Source organism: Odocoileus virginianus, unplaced genomic scaffold, assembly GCF_023699985.2.
Source record: "Odocoileus virginianus isolate 20LAN1187 ecotype Illinois unplaced genomic scaffold, Ovbor_1.2 Unplaced_Scaffold_4, whole genome shotgun sequence".
Lineage (NCBI taxonomy): Eukaryota > Metazoa > Chordata > Mammalia > Artiodactyla > Cervidae > Odocoileus > Odocoileus virginianus.
Genome location: NW_027224266.1, coordinates 296,414 through 317,204, shown reverse-complemented (window position 1 = coordinate 317,204; position 20,791 = coordinate 296,414). Strand labels below are relative to the sequence as shown.

The 20,791-nt window shown below is 42.4% G+C and overlaps 1 protein-coding gene across 7 annotated transcripts in view; it reads left to right on the top strand.

The window, feature by feature from the left end:
* Positions 1–20,791, top strand: part of SH3KBP1 (SH3 domain containing kinase binding protein 1) — a 341,920-nt gene that overhangs the window by 231,247 nt on the left and 89,882 nt on the right. For all 7 annotated transcript variants that reach the window (XM_070462384.1, XM_020914380.2, XM_020914383.2 and 4 more), the window contains one exon: positions 9,923–9,998. In XM_070462384.1, coding sequence (XP_070318485.1) covers positions 9,923–9,998 — 76 coding nt within the window. The remainder of the gene's footprint in view (positions 1–9,922; positions 9,999–20,791) is intronic.

Below are 20,791 nucleotides of genomic sequence, written 5' to 3'. Positions count from 1 at the left end.
AGAAAAGTTTGTCTGGAAATTTCTTTTGGGGGAAAGAAATTTCCCATTTTTGTCTCTATCTTAAGACATTTTTGGAGACATACTTGACTAAACTGTTTACTTGAAATTTGTTAGATCAGAAAGATGCTTTTTCATATGTATCAAGAGCTTATGTATTTTTATGTTTTTTTCTTTAATCTTTTCAAATGGTAGATGGATTGGTGTTTTAACAGTAAGCTAACTGTTCAAAACTATCACAGGCCTACTGTTTTTTCACTGATGTCACCACACCAGCATCAGAGACTTGAGGAACACATCCACTGGGTTCTTCTCATTGGCTGAGATTTGCCACCATGCTCCTCTGAGCCTGTTTCCAGCTCATTTGCCTCTCTAGTGAGGGTCTGAATTTAACGTAGTTTGTACACCATTGGCACTCAACACCTCTGTCGAATCCATATATGTCGACTTAAGAACACAACAGAGTTTAGGTGTTTTTCTATCTGTATACACACCAATTCAGTCACTGATTTATCCCCATCATGACTGTGGAGTGTGAACATGTTGTCAATCTATGTGTTTCTCCAACTTTTCTTCTGCATCCTTAGTTTCACTGCCTCAGTTGGATCATTGTGTCAACCTCCTAAAGATCTCCTTGACTTTCGCATGCTCTTTCTTCTTCATTCCTCCCAGTGCCACCAGATCACTGGTCTTAAAGTCACAAATGTGATCAGACCGTACCTCTGCTTACTCCCAGTTGCCTTTAAGATAAAGCACAGACTGTAACTTTGGCCCTGAGGTCCAGGCATCTCCCCCTCCCTTCACCCCACCTGCAGGACCCCCCCCTTTGTCAGCCCCATTCTGTGCTGTGAAGCCCCCATTCCCTGCTTGCCTTCTTGCCTTTGCTCCTCCTTTTCTTTAGCCCTAGTGCTCTCTCTATCATTTTCTACTGGGTAAATTCCTACTCATCTTTCAGAATTTAACTCCAGCTGCATCACCGCTCTGAGACTTATTTTTCCATGTAGACTTGTTAATGGCTCTTTTCTCTTTTATGTATACTTTTATTGTCATGTTATCCCTTTGCACTGTGATTCTTGGTTAATTAGTATGTCGCCATTGCTATACTTTGAACTCATTAAAGACCCAGGACTTGGCCCATCTGATTTTTGTATACCCAGCTTCCAGCATGGATCGTGGCTTATGGTTGTGTTGTTGTGCTCTGTTGGCCAGTCCTGTCCAATTCTTTGCAGCCCCACGGGCAGTAATCCACCAGGCTCCACTGTCCATGGAATCCTCCAAATGAGAATACTGGAGTCAGTTGCCATTTCCTCCTCCATGGGGATCTTCCCAACCCAGAGATCAAACCCACGTCTCTTGTGTCTCTAGCATTGGCAAGCGGGTTCTTTACCACTTCACCACATGGTAAGCCCCTAATGTCCCTGTAATAGTGGTCAAAGTCAAATGCTCACTCATGATGGTATTTCTAGAAAAGAATAATGAGTAAATGAACAAGTGAGTGAGTGAAAGAAAGGAATGGAAGAAGGAAGGGAGGGGTGAATGAAGGAAGAGTGATGGAGCACTTTAAAGGTAGAAAGGAATACTGAATAATACTTTGCCCTCAAGTATCTCATACACATAAAAATGTCATGATCACATGTCAGCTGCATGTCAGTAGAATACATTTAGCTAGCTGGACTTTAGTTGCTCCTTAGAGGTGAGATGGAATTTAGATATACTAGAGGAGAAGATGCTATCCCAGGTAAGGGGAATAGCCTAGACTATGTTGGGACCAAATAAGTCAAAATACTGTAGAGCTGGGAAGGATCTTGTATGCTCATTGAGTTCATACAGCTGCTTTACTAGAAAATTAGGACTTGCTCCATGTATGTATAGGCAGTTTCTTGTTAAAGCCCTGGATAAACATAAAACTCAAACTGGCCCTGTGATATTCCCTGCCACCCTACCATCTTTCTACATTCTTCTTAAATTCTCTAAATGCATCTAGAAGGAAGGTATTATTAATCAAAAGATAAAACTAATCCTCTGGTAGAAGAAAGGCATGAGATTCCCTTTTATGTGTCCTAACAGCAGAAAAGAGTCTTTTGAAAGCATAATGGCAAACTGTGTTTTGCCGAAGTAGTATGTGAAATGGAAATTTACTTTGGCTTGTTTATCCTCTGTGAATAAGATGTCCTACAACAAAATAGCATGCAGGCTCCTCTCTCGGGAACAGTGGGGGTAAAATAGAAACAGCATTTTCATATACTGTCAGACGTTTGGAGAGCTGCCTTCTATGCTTTTAATGTTGTCTGAATGTACATCCTCATTGAGCACTTAAGTAGGTTTTGATTCGTTCTTTAGCACTGCATTTCCCCAGCACGAGTGGAAGCCCCTGCTACACTTTCAGAAAGTTATTTTGTTTGACAAAGAGAAAATCCAACCCATCTCTTTAATGCATGTATTGGATGGTTCTTTACAGTTTTTTTAGGGCATGGTCTCCTGAGGTATTCAAAAAGCAAACCAATGAACCAAATGATCAGATCCTGGCAGAAGTTAAAGTGCATGATAAATTCTAGAATTTGGCTCATATTCTCAGGTACATCTTTCCTGCTGATGCACACATGTGTCTCAGAGAGAAAGTTTATGTGTGTTTAACATGCAAATATAAAACAGACTTCATGTAAACACATTCAGTAAAAGGAGAGATACTAAAGCTTCTATTGGACAGGTTGAAAGAGTAAACCCTGGAAGATCTAATGGAAGCATCTAAGATGGGATTTAGGTGTCTTACAGTCAGAGAAAGTTTGCTCTTTGTCTAAGAGCACAAGAGAAAGATGCCAGCCATGGAGAGATCTAGCATGTTGCGACAATTAGAAGTAAACCCTCAAAGTTCTTCAGGACTTTGGGAATTTACATGAATAGCCATTGAGAAGCAGTATATATTCTGAGTGTTTTTAAGTAGATATAGTAAGGGGTGATGGTGGAGAGTGACTAAAATATGAGTCTACAGGAGATCCAAAGAAGCGACTTGAATTGGGGAATAGGACCATTGTCTAGAAAACTTTCAAAATAGTCCCTGTGACAGAAGCAAAGTCTATAGGCTGGGATCAAAGAGAAAGGGATGAATCTGAAAGCAGGAACTGGGTGGTGGGTTTGATATGGAAAGGTACAGTAAAAGAGTAGTCAGGAGTGGGTTCCAAGTTGTAAGTCTAGGAGACGGAGAGGATGAGGCAAGAGAATTTAGGAAGCAGAGGTGGTAATGTTCTCACCCAGCTCTTCCATAGACTGCCCGTTCTTGTGACGTGTTGCTAGGTATCAAAGAACTAGGGTGTGTTCAGCTAAGTTTAGAAAACTCTGAAATAATGTTAAGGATAAAAGTAAACTGTAGGACTTCTTAGAGACCAAGTATGCTGTGATTCCCACATTTACCAGATTGTGACATTAGGTGTTGTGGTGCTTAGTTGGTGTGCTGGTGGAACATCTTGGCAACATGTTTTGGAAAATTATTTCAGAACAAGAGAATGGGGTGTGTATGTGTACACATACCTGAGTGATAGTGACCCCTCCAAGTGAGAGTCCTTTGATCATAATAAATAGAAACTTGAGACAATGTGAGGGAGCAAGCTAGGAAGAGTATTTGGAAGTCAGAGGCAGAGAGAGGTCCACCGGAAACCTGGCTGAGATTGGGTTCTTCTTTATGGCAACCAATAATTAATAGGAGATAGGAGTCATGTGCATGAGAACAAGGGAGTGAGACATGGACCATAGAGGGCCAAGAATACAATCTGCTGTTATCATAAACCAGGCTAGAAGAGCTGATATGTGACAGTGACAAACAGCAGGACTCCAAGAGGGGTCTGGGTTGTTAAGGAGGACAGCTCCTTTCATGTAGCTGTTGTGATGTGGTAGGATGCTAATGGTAGGACAAAGGAGGAGGAGATGTCATAACCAAATTTCTGGCTCCATTCAATGAACACTTCCTGGCCCTTTACTTTGTGGCGATAAGAGAATAATTAACATCTAGGTTTTGCTCTCAAGGTGGGCACTGGTTCTGAAAAGAAAGGAGGAGAAAAGCAGTTAAACTTCAAATACATCTAAAGCAGCTGTGAATCTGACAAGTCTTTAACTCTGGTTGGGCAGGGAGGTTTCATGTAACTTGACTTATCACTAACTTTTCAAGACATCCAGGGAAATACACATTATGTGAATAATTGTAAGTCTTAAGCCCAACATCATAATCAGAAGATTTTTTTTACATTTTATCTTCTCTTACAGCCAAGTTTGAAAGAGATTCACATGAAGCATGTCCCTTTGGAGATGTCAGAATTAACACAGTGGTATGTGAGGTATTTCGAAAGTAAGCTCTGTCCCTAGGATGGAGGTCCAAATATATTTTTTCCTACTGCACTGTGCATTTGATTTTTAGAATTTTGAGTTGTATTCTATTCTGGCATATCTTCTGTTCAGATCAAGTCATTTAAGCTGAGCCAGTCAAAGGTGGGTGAATTGACAATTGTTAATGTAAATTTCCCAGTGAGTTTTAAAAAAATCTTCTATTAAAAGTGCACAGATGCTCTGTTGTGTGGACACTCTTTTGCACTAGTTCTCTTCTGGCTCGGACAGTAGCTGGCTGCTTACAGGGCTTCTGCCCTGCTCCTGCCTCTCCCTGCTGAGCACCGAGAAGACTTCATAATATCATCAATCATAGATGTTCATGAAAGGAGCCTGTAAGAATAAATAAAAAAGTTAACAGTGAGTTTAAATAGCAGTTTGTATATCTCTCTGAGAAGGAAAGCTGAAAGGTGGTGGATATGGTCATATATAGACACTGTTTTGTCTCTCTTCTCATCACGATCTCCCATGACCTGTATCTTGACCAGGAATTGGGATGACCATGCTGAATGGGTGGGCACCCCTCAACACACCACTCTGGAGAACCCAGGGAATTGCTGATTCAGTGTTTGCAGGGACATTCAGCATCCTCTTGCCTTTTCGTCTGCTTCACTGCTTCATGTGTTTTGGATATTTAATAAATCTGTACTGAACAGAAAGGGAAAGTGCTGCCAGATACTAGTGTAGTAAAATTTATGCCTTCAAAGAGCCATCCTGTTCTTGTATCTCACCAGCTTTTTGAAACGTCATCACTTGTGTTTGACTTTGAGTAAACTCTTGAATGATGTCTCCATTTAGCTCCTCAGAAGATCACCCTTTCCTAGAATAGTCACCAGAAAGCCTAGTCTCCCCATAGTGGGGCTCCACCAACTGCTAGGATGTACAGAGCTCTCTCCCTCTTCCCCTTGCCCCGCCAACCTTTGTGATTTCAGTTTTCTGTGATCGTGTTGGAGAAGAGACTTCCAGAGGTGAAACTTAAACTTTCTTCTCCTTAGCACTGTCCTATAACTGGAAACTTTTTTTGCGGTCAAAGGAGCTTGCATCTGAATTAGAATAAAGTCAGAGGAGTGATTTTTGTGCTTGATTTGAGCGGAATCCTAGTCTCAGGCTCCAGCAGTTGCAAAGAGAAAAAGATATTATTAGTCATTAGGGAACTGGATTCCACTTGAGTCCAGTCCAGTGATTGTGTTTCCTACAAGCATTAGTTTCTTCATTTTGGCACAGAAAAGAAAAAAAAAAATAACTTCACTAACTGAAATCATATGTGAGTTATCTCCTGATGCTCTATTACCAAAATCTTGCTGAACTAGAAGTGTATATGATGCTCTTACTGTTCACAACCACGCCCCCCCGCCCCAAAACTGTAGTTAATACTTTTGTCAAGAGAGCTCACTGGTGAGGGACTTCTGATATTAACTATTCAAAGGACAGAGTTTTTTGAGTTACTTATTTTTAAAAATCAGGCTTTAATTGGAGTTTAGGGCGTGACAGGAGCGACAGAAATTGACACCAACTTGGTGATGACTGTGTTGAAGATAGTCACCATCTGTAGAGCTTCCCCCTCCATACGTGTCAGCTCCAGCCATACATCCACTCCCAGACCAGCAGTGGCCTCTGGGTTGGGGGCAGTCAGATCAGAGTCACGCGGATGTGGATCCTGGGAAGTCTTTAGCCACAGCACAGAATAGGAGGGCACGTGGGCTGAGCTATGGAGCAGAGCGTGGGAGTCCCTCCTTTGGAAAGTGAAAGTGAAAGTCACTCAGTTGTGTCCGACTCTTTGTGACCCCATGGACTATACAGTCCATGGAATTCTCTAGACCAGAATACTGGAGTGGGTAGCCTTTCCCTTCTCCAGGGGATCTTCCCAACCCAGGGATCGAACCCAGGTCTCCTGCATTGCAGGCGGAATCTTTACCAGCTGAACCGCAAGGGAAGCCCCACTCCTTTGGAAGGCACTTGATAAAGTGGGCCCATTTGCAGATCTCTTAGAAGATGGAAGAGCTGCATCCTGAGCAGCATCAGCACAGCCCCAAAGTGTAGGGCCCGTACTTGCCCGGGATAAATTGTCTTCTTTGTGATACCCAGGAGGGCAGGAACTCTGAACTCGGCTGAGGAGGCCAAAAGTGGAGATCCCGGATGCTCTTCCACATCCTCTACTGCCTGCCAAGTGGGTGACAGATGTATGGATAGGATTCCCCAGTTTTTCCATCCACATAAGCCCACATGGTGGCTGACCTTCAGTTACATAGGACCTTTTTGTGCACTGGAGCTGAGCATTGCTCTCAAAATCTAGGGTTTCCGTTCATGTTTAGTCCAGTGGACCAAAGATATTTTAAGAGGTAGGGGAAGATAGAAGTCTGGTGAGAAAGCAGTATTTCACTACCTTTTGTCTTTCTTCTTGTATTTAGAGTAAGGGTAAAGGGCAGAGGTTCTCAGATGAGGTATTTGGAAAAGGTGTAGGGTGTTTGGCGTGGACACAGCGATGAAGGAGCACTCTAGGCTATTACTGGGCAGGAGCAAGGGTTGCTAACTGCCCTTGAATGTGTGAGTCTTGTCCAGTGAAGAAACCTCCCACCCCAAATGCCACTGAAGAGCAGCAGGGCTTGGCCTTCCCTGAAGGTTGGTACAGTCATGGGGATCTACACACCTGGCCTTCAAGGTCTTCTGAGCTCAGAGAGGCTAGATACAGTCTTCCATTTTTGGTTCAAAGCCATCTTACTGTCCATTCATTCATCTGCTTTCCATCTATCCATTCATTCAAACTTTCAGTATTCCTTTGATGAAGGGTCTCGTGGCCACCTATGCTCCCCTGGCCCCCACCCACAATCTCCCTCAGTGATACTGTCACCTTGTCTGCTCTGCTAAACTTCATGTCTTTTCTGAAGTGACTCATTTAGTAGCAATGACAGGTTCTTGTGCCAGTGAGACTAGAGAAGGGGAAGGCATTTGGTGGAAGGACGTAGAGAAGAGAGGAAGAAGAGCGAGAAAGATGTCTCAGAATTTGTTTAGGTTTGAGACTAGGCACCCAAGCTGTTAATCCAAGGAAAAGGTAATTGGTTAGTGCTAATAGAATCCTTTTTTTTTTTTTTTTGCTAATAGAATCCTTTTACATCGAGGTTGGTGGTTGTCACACTTGAACCTACATCACGATCCCCTGGAGGGTGTGTTCAGACAGAGACTGCCAGGCACCATCCCCCAGCTTTATGATTGAGAAAGGCTGGGCGAGGCCTGGGAATTGGCTTTCCTGACACAGTTTGCAGATGAGGCTGGTGCCATGGGTCTGGGAGGCAAACTTCTCTAGGTCTGGGTCCTAGAGAAAAGAGAGATGCCTGGAAGACCAGGCTGATCAGGGAGGAGCTGGTATTCCTCTTGACCTTTAGTCAGGGCCCATATGAGGAAGAAGAAAGAAGTTAAGATGTAGTACCTCCATAAGATGACAGCCACATCAGCTTCATTACCACTCGAATGCTGGGATCCATGCAGAGGCCAGAGTACTGTATTTTCTGAAATACAAAGAAAAAAAATAGAGTAAGCTTTACTTTCTTATGTCTTTCTGTTCAGAAGTAGGTGTATTTAACTGGTGGCCTTTCTTGATGTCTCCTAGCTTGGTAAACTGGGATATCACTGGTAAACCAAGACATTAGAGCTGGAGGGCGACAATTCCTTTCATTACCAAATAAGGGGGAGTCATAAAAATGCACAACCTGTGAAAGCTTCTCTAAAGGAAGACATCTGGCTTAAGGCCCAAAGCATTGGATGTCTGATTTTTTCAGGAGTGGAAGCCAGGTCAGGATTAGGCATCGTGTTTACTGCTCTGTTTTCCTGATTTGCTCTCTCTACTGTCAGCAGTAACTAAAGGAATCATTGTTTTTGTTTTCCTCTTCCTAATTTGTTAACAATAGTGATGCTTTATTCTGGTCCCCCAAAGGGAAAACCAGAGAGAGGGAGGGAGATGCTATCTGGAGTGTGAGCAGGAATGCGGCTAACACTCTGAGAGCGTCTATTTTTATTGTCACTTCCTGACTTTTCAAGATATTCTAAGAACAGTTTTTCATCAAATGTGACCTTATGGCCAAATAACAACCAGCTTTTTTCCTCCTTGACGTTTTGTCAGAATCATACCATGTTATTAGTTTGAATACTTAGCGGTGGTTGAGGAGTGGCATAATATTTGGGGTTTCATTTTTTATCCGACATAGAAAGCCCCATGGCACTAAATAAAAATGTCACTGTGTAAAATTTAAAGGCTTTCTGTCACAAATGTTTTTAAAAATTCATGAAAAGCTGAGGATTAGATTTATCTTACCCGCTTTCTGTGATATATTCATATTTAATGTTAGTTTCAGCATTTGAAGCATGAGGAACTTTTTCAAATGAAAAACTGTGGTGAACCAGTTGTATCTGAAGAAGCAGGCCACAGGGCGGTATTTGAATTGTGCAGTTTACTCCCCGTCCTGTGTTCAAGGGGCATATATGCTTGGTTTTCCCAGTGGCTGGACTTCTCCCTGGGAAAAGTCCTTGTTGTTAGAGAGGTTGATGCATGCGGCTACTTGGTTCTGACAGCTGTTTCCCTGTATCAGCTGCTGTTTTCCTTGGGCGTTAATCTCCAGCACACATATGTGATGGCGGAGGAACAGAGTGGGGCCAGACTTCACCTTTGGAACTCGTCTTGTTTTTCTTCTTTGTGGCTTTGAGTCGCTGAGTTGCCTGTGTTTGGGGGACTATCTTTAGTCAGAGACAATATGTAGTCTTCCCTGTGGATGGTCCATAAATAATGAATGACAATAGAATTAGCTATGAATGAAGAGAAGAAAACGAACTCAAAACAAACTCATGTATTTTTTAAAAAATTACTAAATAGATGTCTTGGGTCTGCAGCATTGGCCTTACTCAAAACCCTGGAGGGTTAAAAGCTGGTGAGGAGGAAGGGAGCTGTTGGCCCTGCTTGTTCCATCTTCAGGGCAGACAGACCTACCTTGGAGGACACAAGCGTGCTTCCTCTCACTGCAGGTTGGCTCATAGATTACTAGGAGACGCGACAAGGCACATTTGTTGTGGACTGTGGCTTCTGCCTGTCCTTCCACCTGTCCATCATTGGTCTGTTCTTCTGTCCCTCTGTCCCTCCATTCCTCCCTTTTTTCTGTCCTTTTGTGCTCTCCGTCTTCCTGCTTTTCTTCCACGCTGCAAACACTTTCAAGCACCTGCTCTGGGCCATAGATTGAGCCAACTTCTCATAAAATGAGGGGAAATATACCTGTTTTCTCTGCTGAAAGTAATCAACCTTTTAATAAGAGCCAAGGAAGAATGGCAATAAGAGATATGGCTTGCCTACAAGGACAAAACCCTTTTGAGCTGGTTTTCCCACTTACTTGTCCCTAAGGTCCAGACCTAATTGAAGACTGGCAGCCGTTACCTAGAACAGTACCAAAACTTAAGTGTGTGGTTTTTGGGATGAGTTGTGAGCTTTTCGTCATCATGATCTTGATGTTTTTATTCCTTTGTTTAATGCAGAGAATCATCTTGATAAGTAAAAATCATCTTTTCCCCTCCTTAGACTATTGGCAAGAAGTTACCTCCAACTGCAGCAACTCCAGACTCATCAAAACCAGAAATGGACAGCAGGACAAAGAGTGAGTTTTCCTTGTTTATGTTTTATGTTTGAAAAAAGTGAATGGTTTTATGATCATTGAGCCACTTTTGAAAAATTCTTATATAATCTTAATGGCTTTTTTAATAGCACATTAGGGGAAAAAATGCACCCAGATGGGTTTAATTTTGTTCTACCAGTAGGGTGGGCACAAGTTCGATTCAGAACTCCTCGATGGAAGAAGATGCTTTCCTGCCATTTGTTTTTCACCTGCATGCAGAGCCAGGGCTTATCCATGTATACCTGGATCCATCTGCATAGTTGAGGAGTCGGGAAGATTTTAGAGAATGGCAATTCAAACAGTGTCGAGATTCATAGGCCTTCAAGTCAGAGAGGCTTTATCTTTTAGCCTAACCACTCAACAGATACTCCCAAATCTTGACTCCTCAATACAGCTCTGCTTGTATTCCTATAGTTACAAGTGTCTTTCTTCTGTTGAGCCAGATATGCTCTTCCTGGCATTTTTACCCATCGGTTCTAGTCTCTGGGTCTATATTGATTTTAGCCCATTTTTCTCCTAACAGTCTTTTAAGTATTTGAGGATAATTGCCAACCTTCCCAGCGGTCAGTACTCCCCATCCTAGAGTTGCCAGATAAAATACAGGGACACCCAGTTATATTTGAATTTCGGATAAACAATGAACAATTTTTTGTCTTTAGTATGTCCCATGCAATATTGGTTATTTATATGATATTCAAATGTAACTGGGCATCCTGTGTTTGTATTTGCTAAGTCTGGCATCCCTCCAATTCCTTTAGTCATTCCTCTAATAACTGGAACGTTCTGAACATGCTCTAGTCAGAAATAAATACTGCAGTTCCTTCTAGGGATTTCACTTTTTTTTTTCCCAGCTCCAGATTTCCTTATGAGGATAATGTGGACAGACTACTAATCTAGTTTGGAAATCCAAAGATTGAGAGAAGCTCTATCATACATATGTGATTATGATTAATATAAGAGCAAGCACAAATGTATTCTTTTAGTTCCTGAAAATATAGCAGAAACTCCTTTTTCAGTGCAAAACAGGTAGTTTTGAGAGCAAGTAAATGTTACTGCCTTAGACACAGAAAACGAATTTATGGGACTGCCAAGCCCCAAATGGTGTTTTAGATAAATACATTCATGGGTGTTATAGATGCAGCTGTCTTAATGGTTAAGGTTCAGATGAGGTCGACATGCCTTCAAGGTGTTAATGATACAATCAGACTTTGTTTAAAGAGGAAGGACGCTCACTAGACTAATGCTCTAGTCCAGCAGCTCCCCAACTTGAGTGTGCCCCAGAATCACCCAGAGAGCTGGGCCACACCTCCAGAATTTCTGAGGCAGCAGGTCTGGGGTGAGGACTGAAACTGTGCTTTTCCAATAAATTCCCAGGGGCTGGAATGCTAATGCTAAACCTCCATTTAAACACTAAAACCTTCAAGATTCTTGAAGAGTATCCTGAGAAAAAAGAAAAGAAAAAAAAAGTATCCTGAAACTTTTTCTTTACAAGAATTCAAAGTTAAACCATTTCCATAATATTTTCTCCTGTTGGACGGTAGCCCATCCTTCCTTCCATTCAACTGCTCATTCTATTTTCTGGCCATTAACAAGTTTATCAGTGATCCAGGTTATTAGGCAAGTTTGCTGGAATGGCTGGAGTGGAGGATGGGCAGGAAGAGGGGAAGACACATCAAACCTCAAAGGTAATTGGAATGGGGTCCCTGGGACAGGCTGTCCTCGTGACAGGTGACAACCAGTGGCCTTCACCAACCTCAGTCATGTTTGCAGAAATAAGAATCTGAGAAACAGAGAATTTTTTTTAATGGAAAAAAGTTTCAATAGAAGTGAAAGAAAAATGCCCTATAAATTGTTCCTCTCTCTGCAGATTAAATAGACGCTAGGGTGACTTGTGAGTTGGTTTGGAGGAGGCAGAGCTGGGGGAATCCGAGCGTCATTTGTAAGATTTTGACACAAAATAGGACAGTCTGCAGGACATGCTTAAGTGACTCATCCTCAGGCCTCAAGAACTCACATTAGAATAAGAGCATATCCTTGATAGATCTTTTTGTCTTCTGTAATGTCTGCAGGCAGGAGACTCAAGTCTTTTTTGGCAGTGTTAGGTGGTGGGTGTGGAAGGAGTTTTAGAGAAGTACTGACCAATAGAAATACTATGTGAGCCACATACAAGATTATACATTTTCTGGTAGCCATATTAAAAAAAAAACAAACAAGAAAAGAAACAGGTTATAAAAAGAATTAGGTGAACTCAATTTAAATATATTTTATTTAGCTCAGTATATCCCAAGTATTATCCTTTCAACGTGTGTAACCCATAAACAATGAGGTATTTTAATTCTCTTTTCATCTGAATCTTCAGAATCCAGCGTGTATTTTCCATGTATGCCAAATCTCATCTTGGCTTAGCCACCTGTTGATTATTAAAAGCCACACGTGCCCAGGGGCCACCATTTCAGACAGCGTAGTTTGAAAGTGATTCTGGGATATAAGATGGGCTTTCTGGGCCTGGATTTTGACACAGTTCAGAATGCTCTGCTCCCTTGAGCATGTGGGAGAATCCTGACTCTAGCCAACGCCTCTTTCAGTCCTACAAGTATCTATTAATGATGTCTATCACTGGATACATCACAGAGTGGGGCTGAGTTGTTAATAACGAGTGGTTTTACAGGCTGGTAGGGGGTGTTCTGCTGAGAGTCAGGAAGCACAGGTTCCAGGACTAGCTCTCTTCTTAGCTAGCTGTGTGATCTTGGGCAAATAATTTTGTTTCTCTGGCCTTGCTCTTCATTGTCTGCATTGTCTCTGAAGTCAGAGGGTTGTACTTGAGAGAAGCCTTCAGGTCTCTCCCAGCATCTTCACTATCTGATTCAGTCCCAAAAGCTTTATAATTCAGAGTGAAAGCTTTCTGCATTCCAAGAATTGAACAGCCCTTGGGAGAGACAAAAGAAAGATGCAAACAATTGAGTCAGAATATGAGAGGATGTCATTTGGCACAAATGCCACAGAGATAAGTCTGTGTCTAAGTGGTTGGGAAGAATGATCACTGTCAGTGAAGCCTGGAGAGGTTTTTATTGACAGCCATGTTTTCATGGAGCCAGAGCAAGGATTGCTGCAGTTTACCCCTCACACACGTTCTGACTTCCATTGTAAAGAGCAAATTCTGGGGTAATGGTTCTCCCGTGATTTCCACGAGGGCCCCTAGTCCCCCAGGTAGCCCCGTCCATTTGGAACCTTTTGCTGCTTCTGGATTTGGATGTAGCACCCAGGTTCAGGCGGAAAGGACACAGAGCGCTGCCCTGCTTTTAGAAATGACCCTGCGCTTGGGGAAGTACACAGCCTCCTTCCTTCCGGTTGGAAGTCACACCCTTAGCAACTTGCCCAGCAGTACAGAGGAGAGATGTGCCTTCCCACACAGCTGTCTCCTTAGCACATTCAGATACTGGGTTGGCCAAAAAGTTTGTTCAGGAGACTTCCCTGGTGGTCCAGTGGCGAAGACTCCGAGCTCCCAATGCAGGGGGCTCCGGGTTTGATCCCTGGTCAGGGAACTAGGTCCCACGTGCCACAACTAAGAGTTCATGTGCCAAAACCTAAGACTGGGCACAGCCAAATAAATAAATAATTTTGAAAAGGTTTCTTTGGGTTTTTTGGTAACATCTTACTGAAGAACCCAAGCGGCCTTTTTTGCCAACCCAATACAAGCTCTTGTCACTAGTAAGCATTATGATGATTCAAAAAATATTCAGTGTAGATTGGTATCTTCTGAGAGAAAGTAAAACTCAGCTGATCAGGATTTATTTAAACAACTAACATCATCTCCCCTCCCCCAATAAAGCTTTTATGATATTGAAATTCATCAGAAACGCGTGCTGTGGAACAGATTGCCATAATTTTCATAACAAGAGAAAAGCTGTCTAAATATTCATAAATGTAGTGCCCTGAGGTGCCTCCCGCTCACCACATCTGGAGCTCCCCTTTTTCTGACTACAATTGATGCAGATTTGTGGCCTCTGTGGGATAGAAAAATAGCCTGAAGAAAGAGTTCTTTAGCATCTTCCTGAACAAACAGTTCAGTCTTAGAGATTCAGAGGACCAGTTGAGCAGGTAGGTTAGAGAAAAAAATAGTCCTTGAGAGAATGTGTACAAAGGCAGGTCAGGCTTCTAAATAAACGATGCCTGGGGAGCAAAGGCTAAACTTTTCCTGCTTAACCCTCCCCTCACGTTATCACTGGACGCTTGTGCCACCTTTCTGATCACTTTGTCCCTTGACTTGCTTCTTAGGCATTGTCCCCTGTGACGGTGACACGTAGTGCCTTGTGGCTACCATTGATCCCTCATGGTGGGGGTGGTGTCTTCTGCCCACCACCCCCACCATCCAGTCCAGAAAAGTTGCCATGGACTCAGTGGACACTGGCAACAGTGGTGGTGGAGCAGATGGAGAATTAGAAATGATTTCAATACCAGGCTCTGTACCTAACAGAGTCTTGTCAAAGCAGTGTAGTAGCCACAAGTCTCCTTCCCTAGGTTCATAGTCACTGGGAGGGAAAGAACACATTTGTTGACCCTCGAGCTTATTTCAGATTCCTAGGGGGTCAACAGTGGTTGTTCTGTGGGACTTGACAAATCCTTGTTCTTTCTAGCCTCTGCCAACGCCCAGCCAGCCCAAGAGCTCCTGGTTTAGGTTAGTTTGACAAGGTCACGTTTCTGGGCTCATTGCAACACAGGGACTGCCCAGGAACCCCTGTGGAGCATTGCACCAAACAAAAACGAGCAGTTACAGATTTGGAGGAGAGGTGGAAGTGAGTGAAATTTAGATAAAGCAGCAGGGTTTTGATATGTTTCAAACAAAACAGGGCTGCGTGAGTGGGGCCTCATCACGGCTGGTCTGTGAGCTGAACCCAGGTTCTGTGTCTTTGGGAACCACTGATCCATGAGCAGGGCTGTGTCCAGTACCCCTTACAGGAGGCCCTGCTCTGGTGTGGGGATTCCAGGCTTTTCTGTGTCACAGTGACTTGTTTCCTTCAACCAAGTGTGGAACACGTCATTATTACTAATATGATCCATAAAAGCAAAGTTTCTGATCGCCTGTGGTCTTAGAGGACAGACTTTCTCAGGGAGTAAGAAAGCAGTAGTCACTCTCTCAGAGAAGGGGCTTCTTGGACCTTTTGCAGCTGTAGCGTGTGTGCTTGGGAGGAATACTATTTCCAGTTCATGTTGCAGCTGGCTGTATCTGCATTTATATCCGCATTTGCAGCTTTTTACTTTCTCAGTCTGAGCTAATTTTCACTTTCTCGCTACATGTTTGATTATGAGAAAAAAGGGTCACCTCCCCTTATGTTGGGATTTTTCTCAGCCTTGTTGTTGTTGTTAATTCACTAAACTGTTTCCAGCTCTTTGTGATCCCATGGACTGCAGCACGCCAGGCTCCCCTGTCCTTCACTATCTCCTGGAGTTTGCTCAGATTCATGTCCATTGAGTCAGTGATGCTATCTAACCATCTCATCCTCTGCCACCCTCTTCTCCTTTTGCCTTCGCCCAGCCTTACCTGTGAACTGTTTTCATCTCTTTTGCCAGGATAGGTGTTTTTGCTCATTTATCTTCTCCAAAACTCGCTCACCCTTGGGCCTGGAAATTTGGGCACATTTGATATGAAATGTGTGTCCTACCCAGCCCTTTAGCTTCTCCCACACTTGATGTGTCCTAAACCCCTCAGTTTCAGTGTCTCAGGGGTCATTGCTCACCCTAGGAAAGCACCTTTCATCAAATGCTCCCAAAACAGATTCAGAGTGGGGAGTCTTTCTGCAAGGGTGCCCAGCCTACCCATGCTGCAGATGACCTGGATTTCAAATGCAATCCTCTTAGAAGACAAAGTGAACTCACACTCTGCTGTCCTAGTGGATTTCCTTCCTCCCAAAGACTCAGAGTTTCTCCTCACCTGAGCAGGAGAAGGTGTTGTTGTCTGCTCCATATTAGAGAACAGAAAGGCTTCCTCTGCCTGTCACATTTTGATTTTTGTTTTTGTTTTTTTCTTTTTAGTAAGAAATTTAGAAGTGGCATAGTTCATATTTGCAAAATAATTTGAAAGTCATATTCCCACCAACATGCAAGACCAAAGGGGTCAACTTTTTCATGACAGATAGCATTGGGCCAGAGTTCACAATGTAGTGGTGAAGATGTTGTGTTTCATTTCCCCGAGTTTAGATATAGACCAGGTTTTCTCCACCTGGGCCCTGTGAACATTTAGACCACATCAGACTTTGCTGAGGGCTGTCCTGTGTCCATTGTATGGTATTTAGCAGCTTCCCAGCCCCCATGGACTAGATGTCAGTTACCATCTCTTCCCCCCACATTGTGACAACCGTAAACATCTAGGGGCTTTGTTGGTGTCTCATGGGAAGCCAAGTCAACCCAGTTGTGAACCGCTGGTGTGGACTGTCTTATGCCTCAGGAGGGCACCACTGTATCTTCTGCTGCCAGGCACATGCTGGACACTCAGTATTTTTTGAATAAATGTATTCATCCCACCCCTCCCATGAGCGTCAAAGAGAATAAGTGAAATAAGACTAGTTATCTGCTTCTTGTCATCAGGAATGGTTGGGAAACACCCCGCCCCACTCCAGTCAAAGGCCTGGGACATTGTCCAGGCAGGGCCAGTGCTATTTTCCTCTTCCAGGAAGGGACCCCAAGTTTCTGCTTTGGGAAGTGATTTCCCCATCCGAGTCTCTAAGGCTTTAATCCAAACACATCACTCTGACTCTCCTCCCTGTTGCCTTGTCCAGAGCTCTGCGTATGTATGCTTTATTTCCTCTCCTTAATGATAAACTCCTTGAGAATCAGATAACTAGTCTTATTTCAGTTTTCCCCAGGACACAACAGAAGTCAAACCCTTATTGCAATTCCAAAGTACAAAACACTCCCGAAAACTAGAAGGCTTTATCACTCCTTGGGTGATAAAACTTGTTCTGGGCTAATATGAATGTGGGTATGTGCTTCAGTAGTGTCCAACTCTGCGACTCCCTGGATTATATTGCCTGCCAGGCTCCTCTGTCCATGGGACTCTCCAGGCAAGAATACTGGAGTGGGTTGCCATGCCCTCCTCCAGGGGACCTTCCCAACCCAGGGATCGAACCCATGTCTCCTATGTCTCCTGCATTGGCAGGCCAGTTCTTTACCACTAGCACCACCTGGGAATGTATTTCCTTTCTAAAATCTGAAAAATTCTGTCGCCAGGGCTTTTGAATAAGGGATTATGAACCAGTAGTGTCTCAGATAATATTTGTTAGTTTAATGAAAGAATTTTCAGATTTTGATGTTGGCAAAAGTAGACACCACTGAGCTTGATATTTTTGTTCTGGTATCCTCAGAAGAAAAGAAATCTCCAGTTCTAGGCATGACCTGATACTTTCCATCTCTGCTGAAAGTTCTGGAAGGCTTCCGACCAGACTTTGTGACACATGGAGTTTTGATCTTCATGTCCTAAGTTGAACTCAAAGAATCGTCCTAAATTTAATGTAACTTTCTTGGTGTGTGTATATGTTTTCTTTGCTGATATGTTTGTTCTCTTTCTCCTTTTTTTTTTAAGGTGAGGGTATTTTCTTAAGTTTGTTTGCTTTTTGTACAAATAGATTATGAAGGCAGCTGAAGGGTGTCATCGGGTGTGGTCATGTGAATTAAATTCTTTGAACAATCTGTTTTTAATCTCATGTAAATTTCTAGAAATTTAGAGATTGACATAATGGGGGTGTGAATTATGACTGGACTTCTTGAAATTGCAATGCTAGTCACTTATAAGGGGCTCTTGATTGGGAACTGGGCAGTTCTGATACTGTATACCAGATATTGTATAACACATTTTCTCTGCACCTTTGAATGTATCTGTGTGTGTTTGTTTTTTTTTTCTTTTTCTGGAAAGAGTCATTGCTTTTTATCAGATTCTTAAAGGACTCTGAGACAAAAATGGCTTAAAAGCTGACTTAAGGTTTCAGTCTTATGCTAATTTATTAATATTTTTAAATCTTTCTAAAGAAAAAATAGAGACACAATCATCTTAATCACTGGATAAATCGTGTCTTTATTTCTTGATGTGCGTGTGTGTATTTATTCCTATTTGATCTTGGACTAATTAAATCCATCTAATTGATGAATAGATGGAAAATGCCTGCCTCCAAAAATTAATTTCAGTCCTTTACTCTCCATCTCTGTCTGCTACTCATTTAAAATTTATAATCTTCCCACATTCAAAAGGGATTTGGAATTATACCCTTCTTTCAAGACCTATCAAATGCCTGCTCTTTTGTGAACTCTCTCCTGAATATGATCTTGCCTTTCTCTGAAACACCTTGATAATATTCTGTCATAGTGAGTTGATGCTTATTTGTGTATTAGGTTGGACTTCTGTGCGAGGATGGTTGGACTGACCTGTATATCACAGGCCCAAGAACTGACAGTAGCTTTTTCATGTTGTTGTTTAGTCACTAAGTGGTGTCCAACTCTTTTGTGACCCCGTGGACTATAGCCTGCCAGGCTCCTCTGTCCATGGGATTCTCCAGGCAAGAATATCGGAGTGGGTTGCCATTTCCTTCTCCAGGGGATCTTCCCGACCCCGGGATCAGATCAAACCTGCATCTCTTGTGTCTCCTGCATTGTCAGGTAGATTCTTTATCACTGAGCTACCAGGGAAGCCCATCTTTTACATAGTGGTGACTCAGTAAATATTTGAATTAAAGTAGGAAACATTTTTATTCCACAGACTAGAAAATTGAAATCATAATCTCAGTTAATATATTATTTTGCATTTGAATTTACTTTTGAATATCTTAAAACCATTGATATATTCAAACCAACCTAATGTTCTTATTTCCCAATACTGCTGAGTTAGGGCCCAAATGCCTCAGAAGTTAAAAAAAATTCTTATTTTAAAATATATCATAATAATTTAAAATGTGAGTTAAATAGTTGTCATGTTTGGTCAGGAGTGTTGTGAATTATGGTGCTCATGACCAGAGCCCTGAACAGTCAGAGCTGGCTGGGACTTATGTGTAGCCCAGTGTGTTCCTTGATACCCCCATTATTTCACTGAGATATTTCTGAGGATCTGGGGAGAAGATGGACCAGCCTCACTCTCTAATTCAACCAGACAGCTCTGTTTTTATTTGTTTTATTTGTTTTATATTAGAGTTCTAGAATAAGTTTAAATTGGCTCTAAGAGTCCTGCTAAAGTTAGCCAAACCCTCCTCTTGGTGCTCCTGAGCCAGCCTCTCTTTCATACCTGAGGATGTGAGGTCCAGAGCAACAGCATGATTGCCTCAAGTTGTGTGTTTGGGAAGGACTAGTTGGGGCCAAACCCAGTCTTGACCATCCTGACTTCTAGCCCAGAATCCTCTCTTCCTGCTTTGCTATCCCATAGTCTTCTACTTTATAGGTATTGCTAGAGAATCATCAAGAAACACAGGGTGGGAGCTATGTCAGGTTCTGGAGATACAAAGATGGATGAGGTATTGTGTGGGAACCTGCTTTACAGAGAGAGGTAGTTGATGGTAGCCACTGGCACTATTACCTCCTCCTTTTATCTAAAATTGATGCTTTCTAGATCATTTTGCATCTAAGGCTTCACCATATAGCTACATGGTGAAAGTGTTCTAAAACTGCATTGCAGAGATTGCCACCCACCTCTATCAATTTATTAAAGCTCTTCAAACTGTACAACTTACATGTGTGAATTTTATGGCATTTAAATCATGCATCATTAAAGCTGTTTTTTAAAAAATGACAGAGGAACACCTACCCTCCTTTAGCTCATAAGGAAACTGACCATAAAACGAAATGGCCTCATGAAACATTTTAAAGGCATATTAGTACTTTCTTATAAAAATGTTTTCTCACTTCTGTTGGTTATAAGTCAATTTCATAGTCATTTACTGACCTATTATGAGGCCAGGTCTTAAGGTAGCAAGGGAAGAGTTTGTGGGGGAGGGTGGGAGAAGGAATGAGAAAGATACATAGGAAGAAGGTTGGGGTGGCAGAGGCAGATTATAGTGAAGTGTTTCAGAAGAGGTTACTGAAAGTGTCCTCTTTCTTCTGAGTTCCTTCATGTCAGGGAGCCTTCTGCTTTGAGTGATAAATACCTGCCTCACCACAAAGTGATGATAAGCAGTGAAGTTTTATTAAGTCAGATAACAAGAAATCCAAGGACAGGTCCCCTGAAGTTGAATAATTTGACAGACATCTCAACAGTGTCAGGGCTCAAGGTCACTTCCTCTTTGATTTTCTTGGTTTTCCTTTCATGATTGAAATGTGACTGTAGCAGGACAAAACTGTATACTGTCTTCCAACAAAAGTGAAACAGTGTTAAATGCAAAAAGGCTGGGGTAACTATTTCCCTCATGTATCTATTTTTTTTTTAAATCTGGGAACAAAATCTAACAGCCTGTCCCTACCCCAGGACATTTCTTCTCACATCTCATTGGCTAGAAGTGGACCACATGCACACTCCTCAACCAACCACCCACAAAGGGGAGTGAAATAAATATTATTTGCCTAAAGAGACCTAAATTGACATTTCCCCAAAGAAGATACACAGATGACCAACAGACATATGAAAAGATGCTCAATGTCACTAATTATTAGAGAAATGCAAACCAAAACTATAATGAGGTATCACCTCACACCAGTCAGAACGGCCATCATTAAAAAGTCTACAATCAATGCTGGAGAGGATGTGGAGAAAAAGGGAACCCTTCTACACTGTTGGTGGGAATGCAAATTGGTACAGCCAATATGGA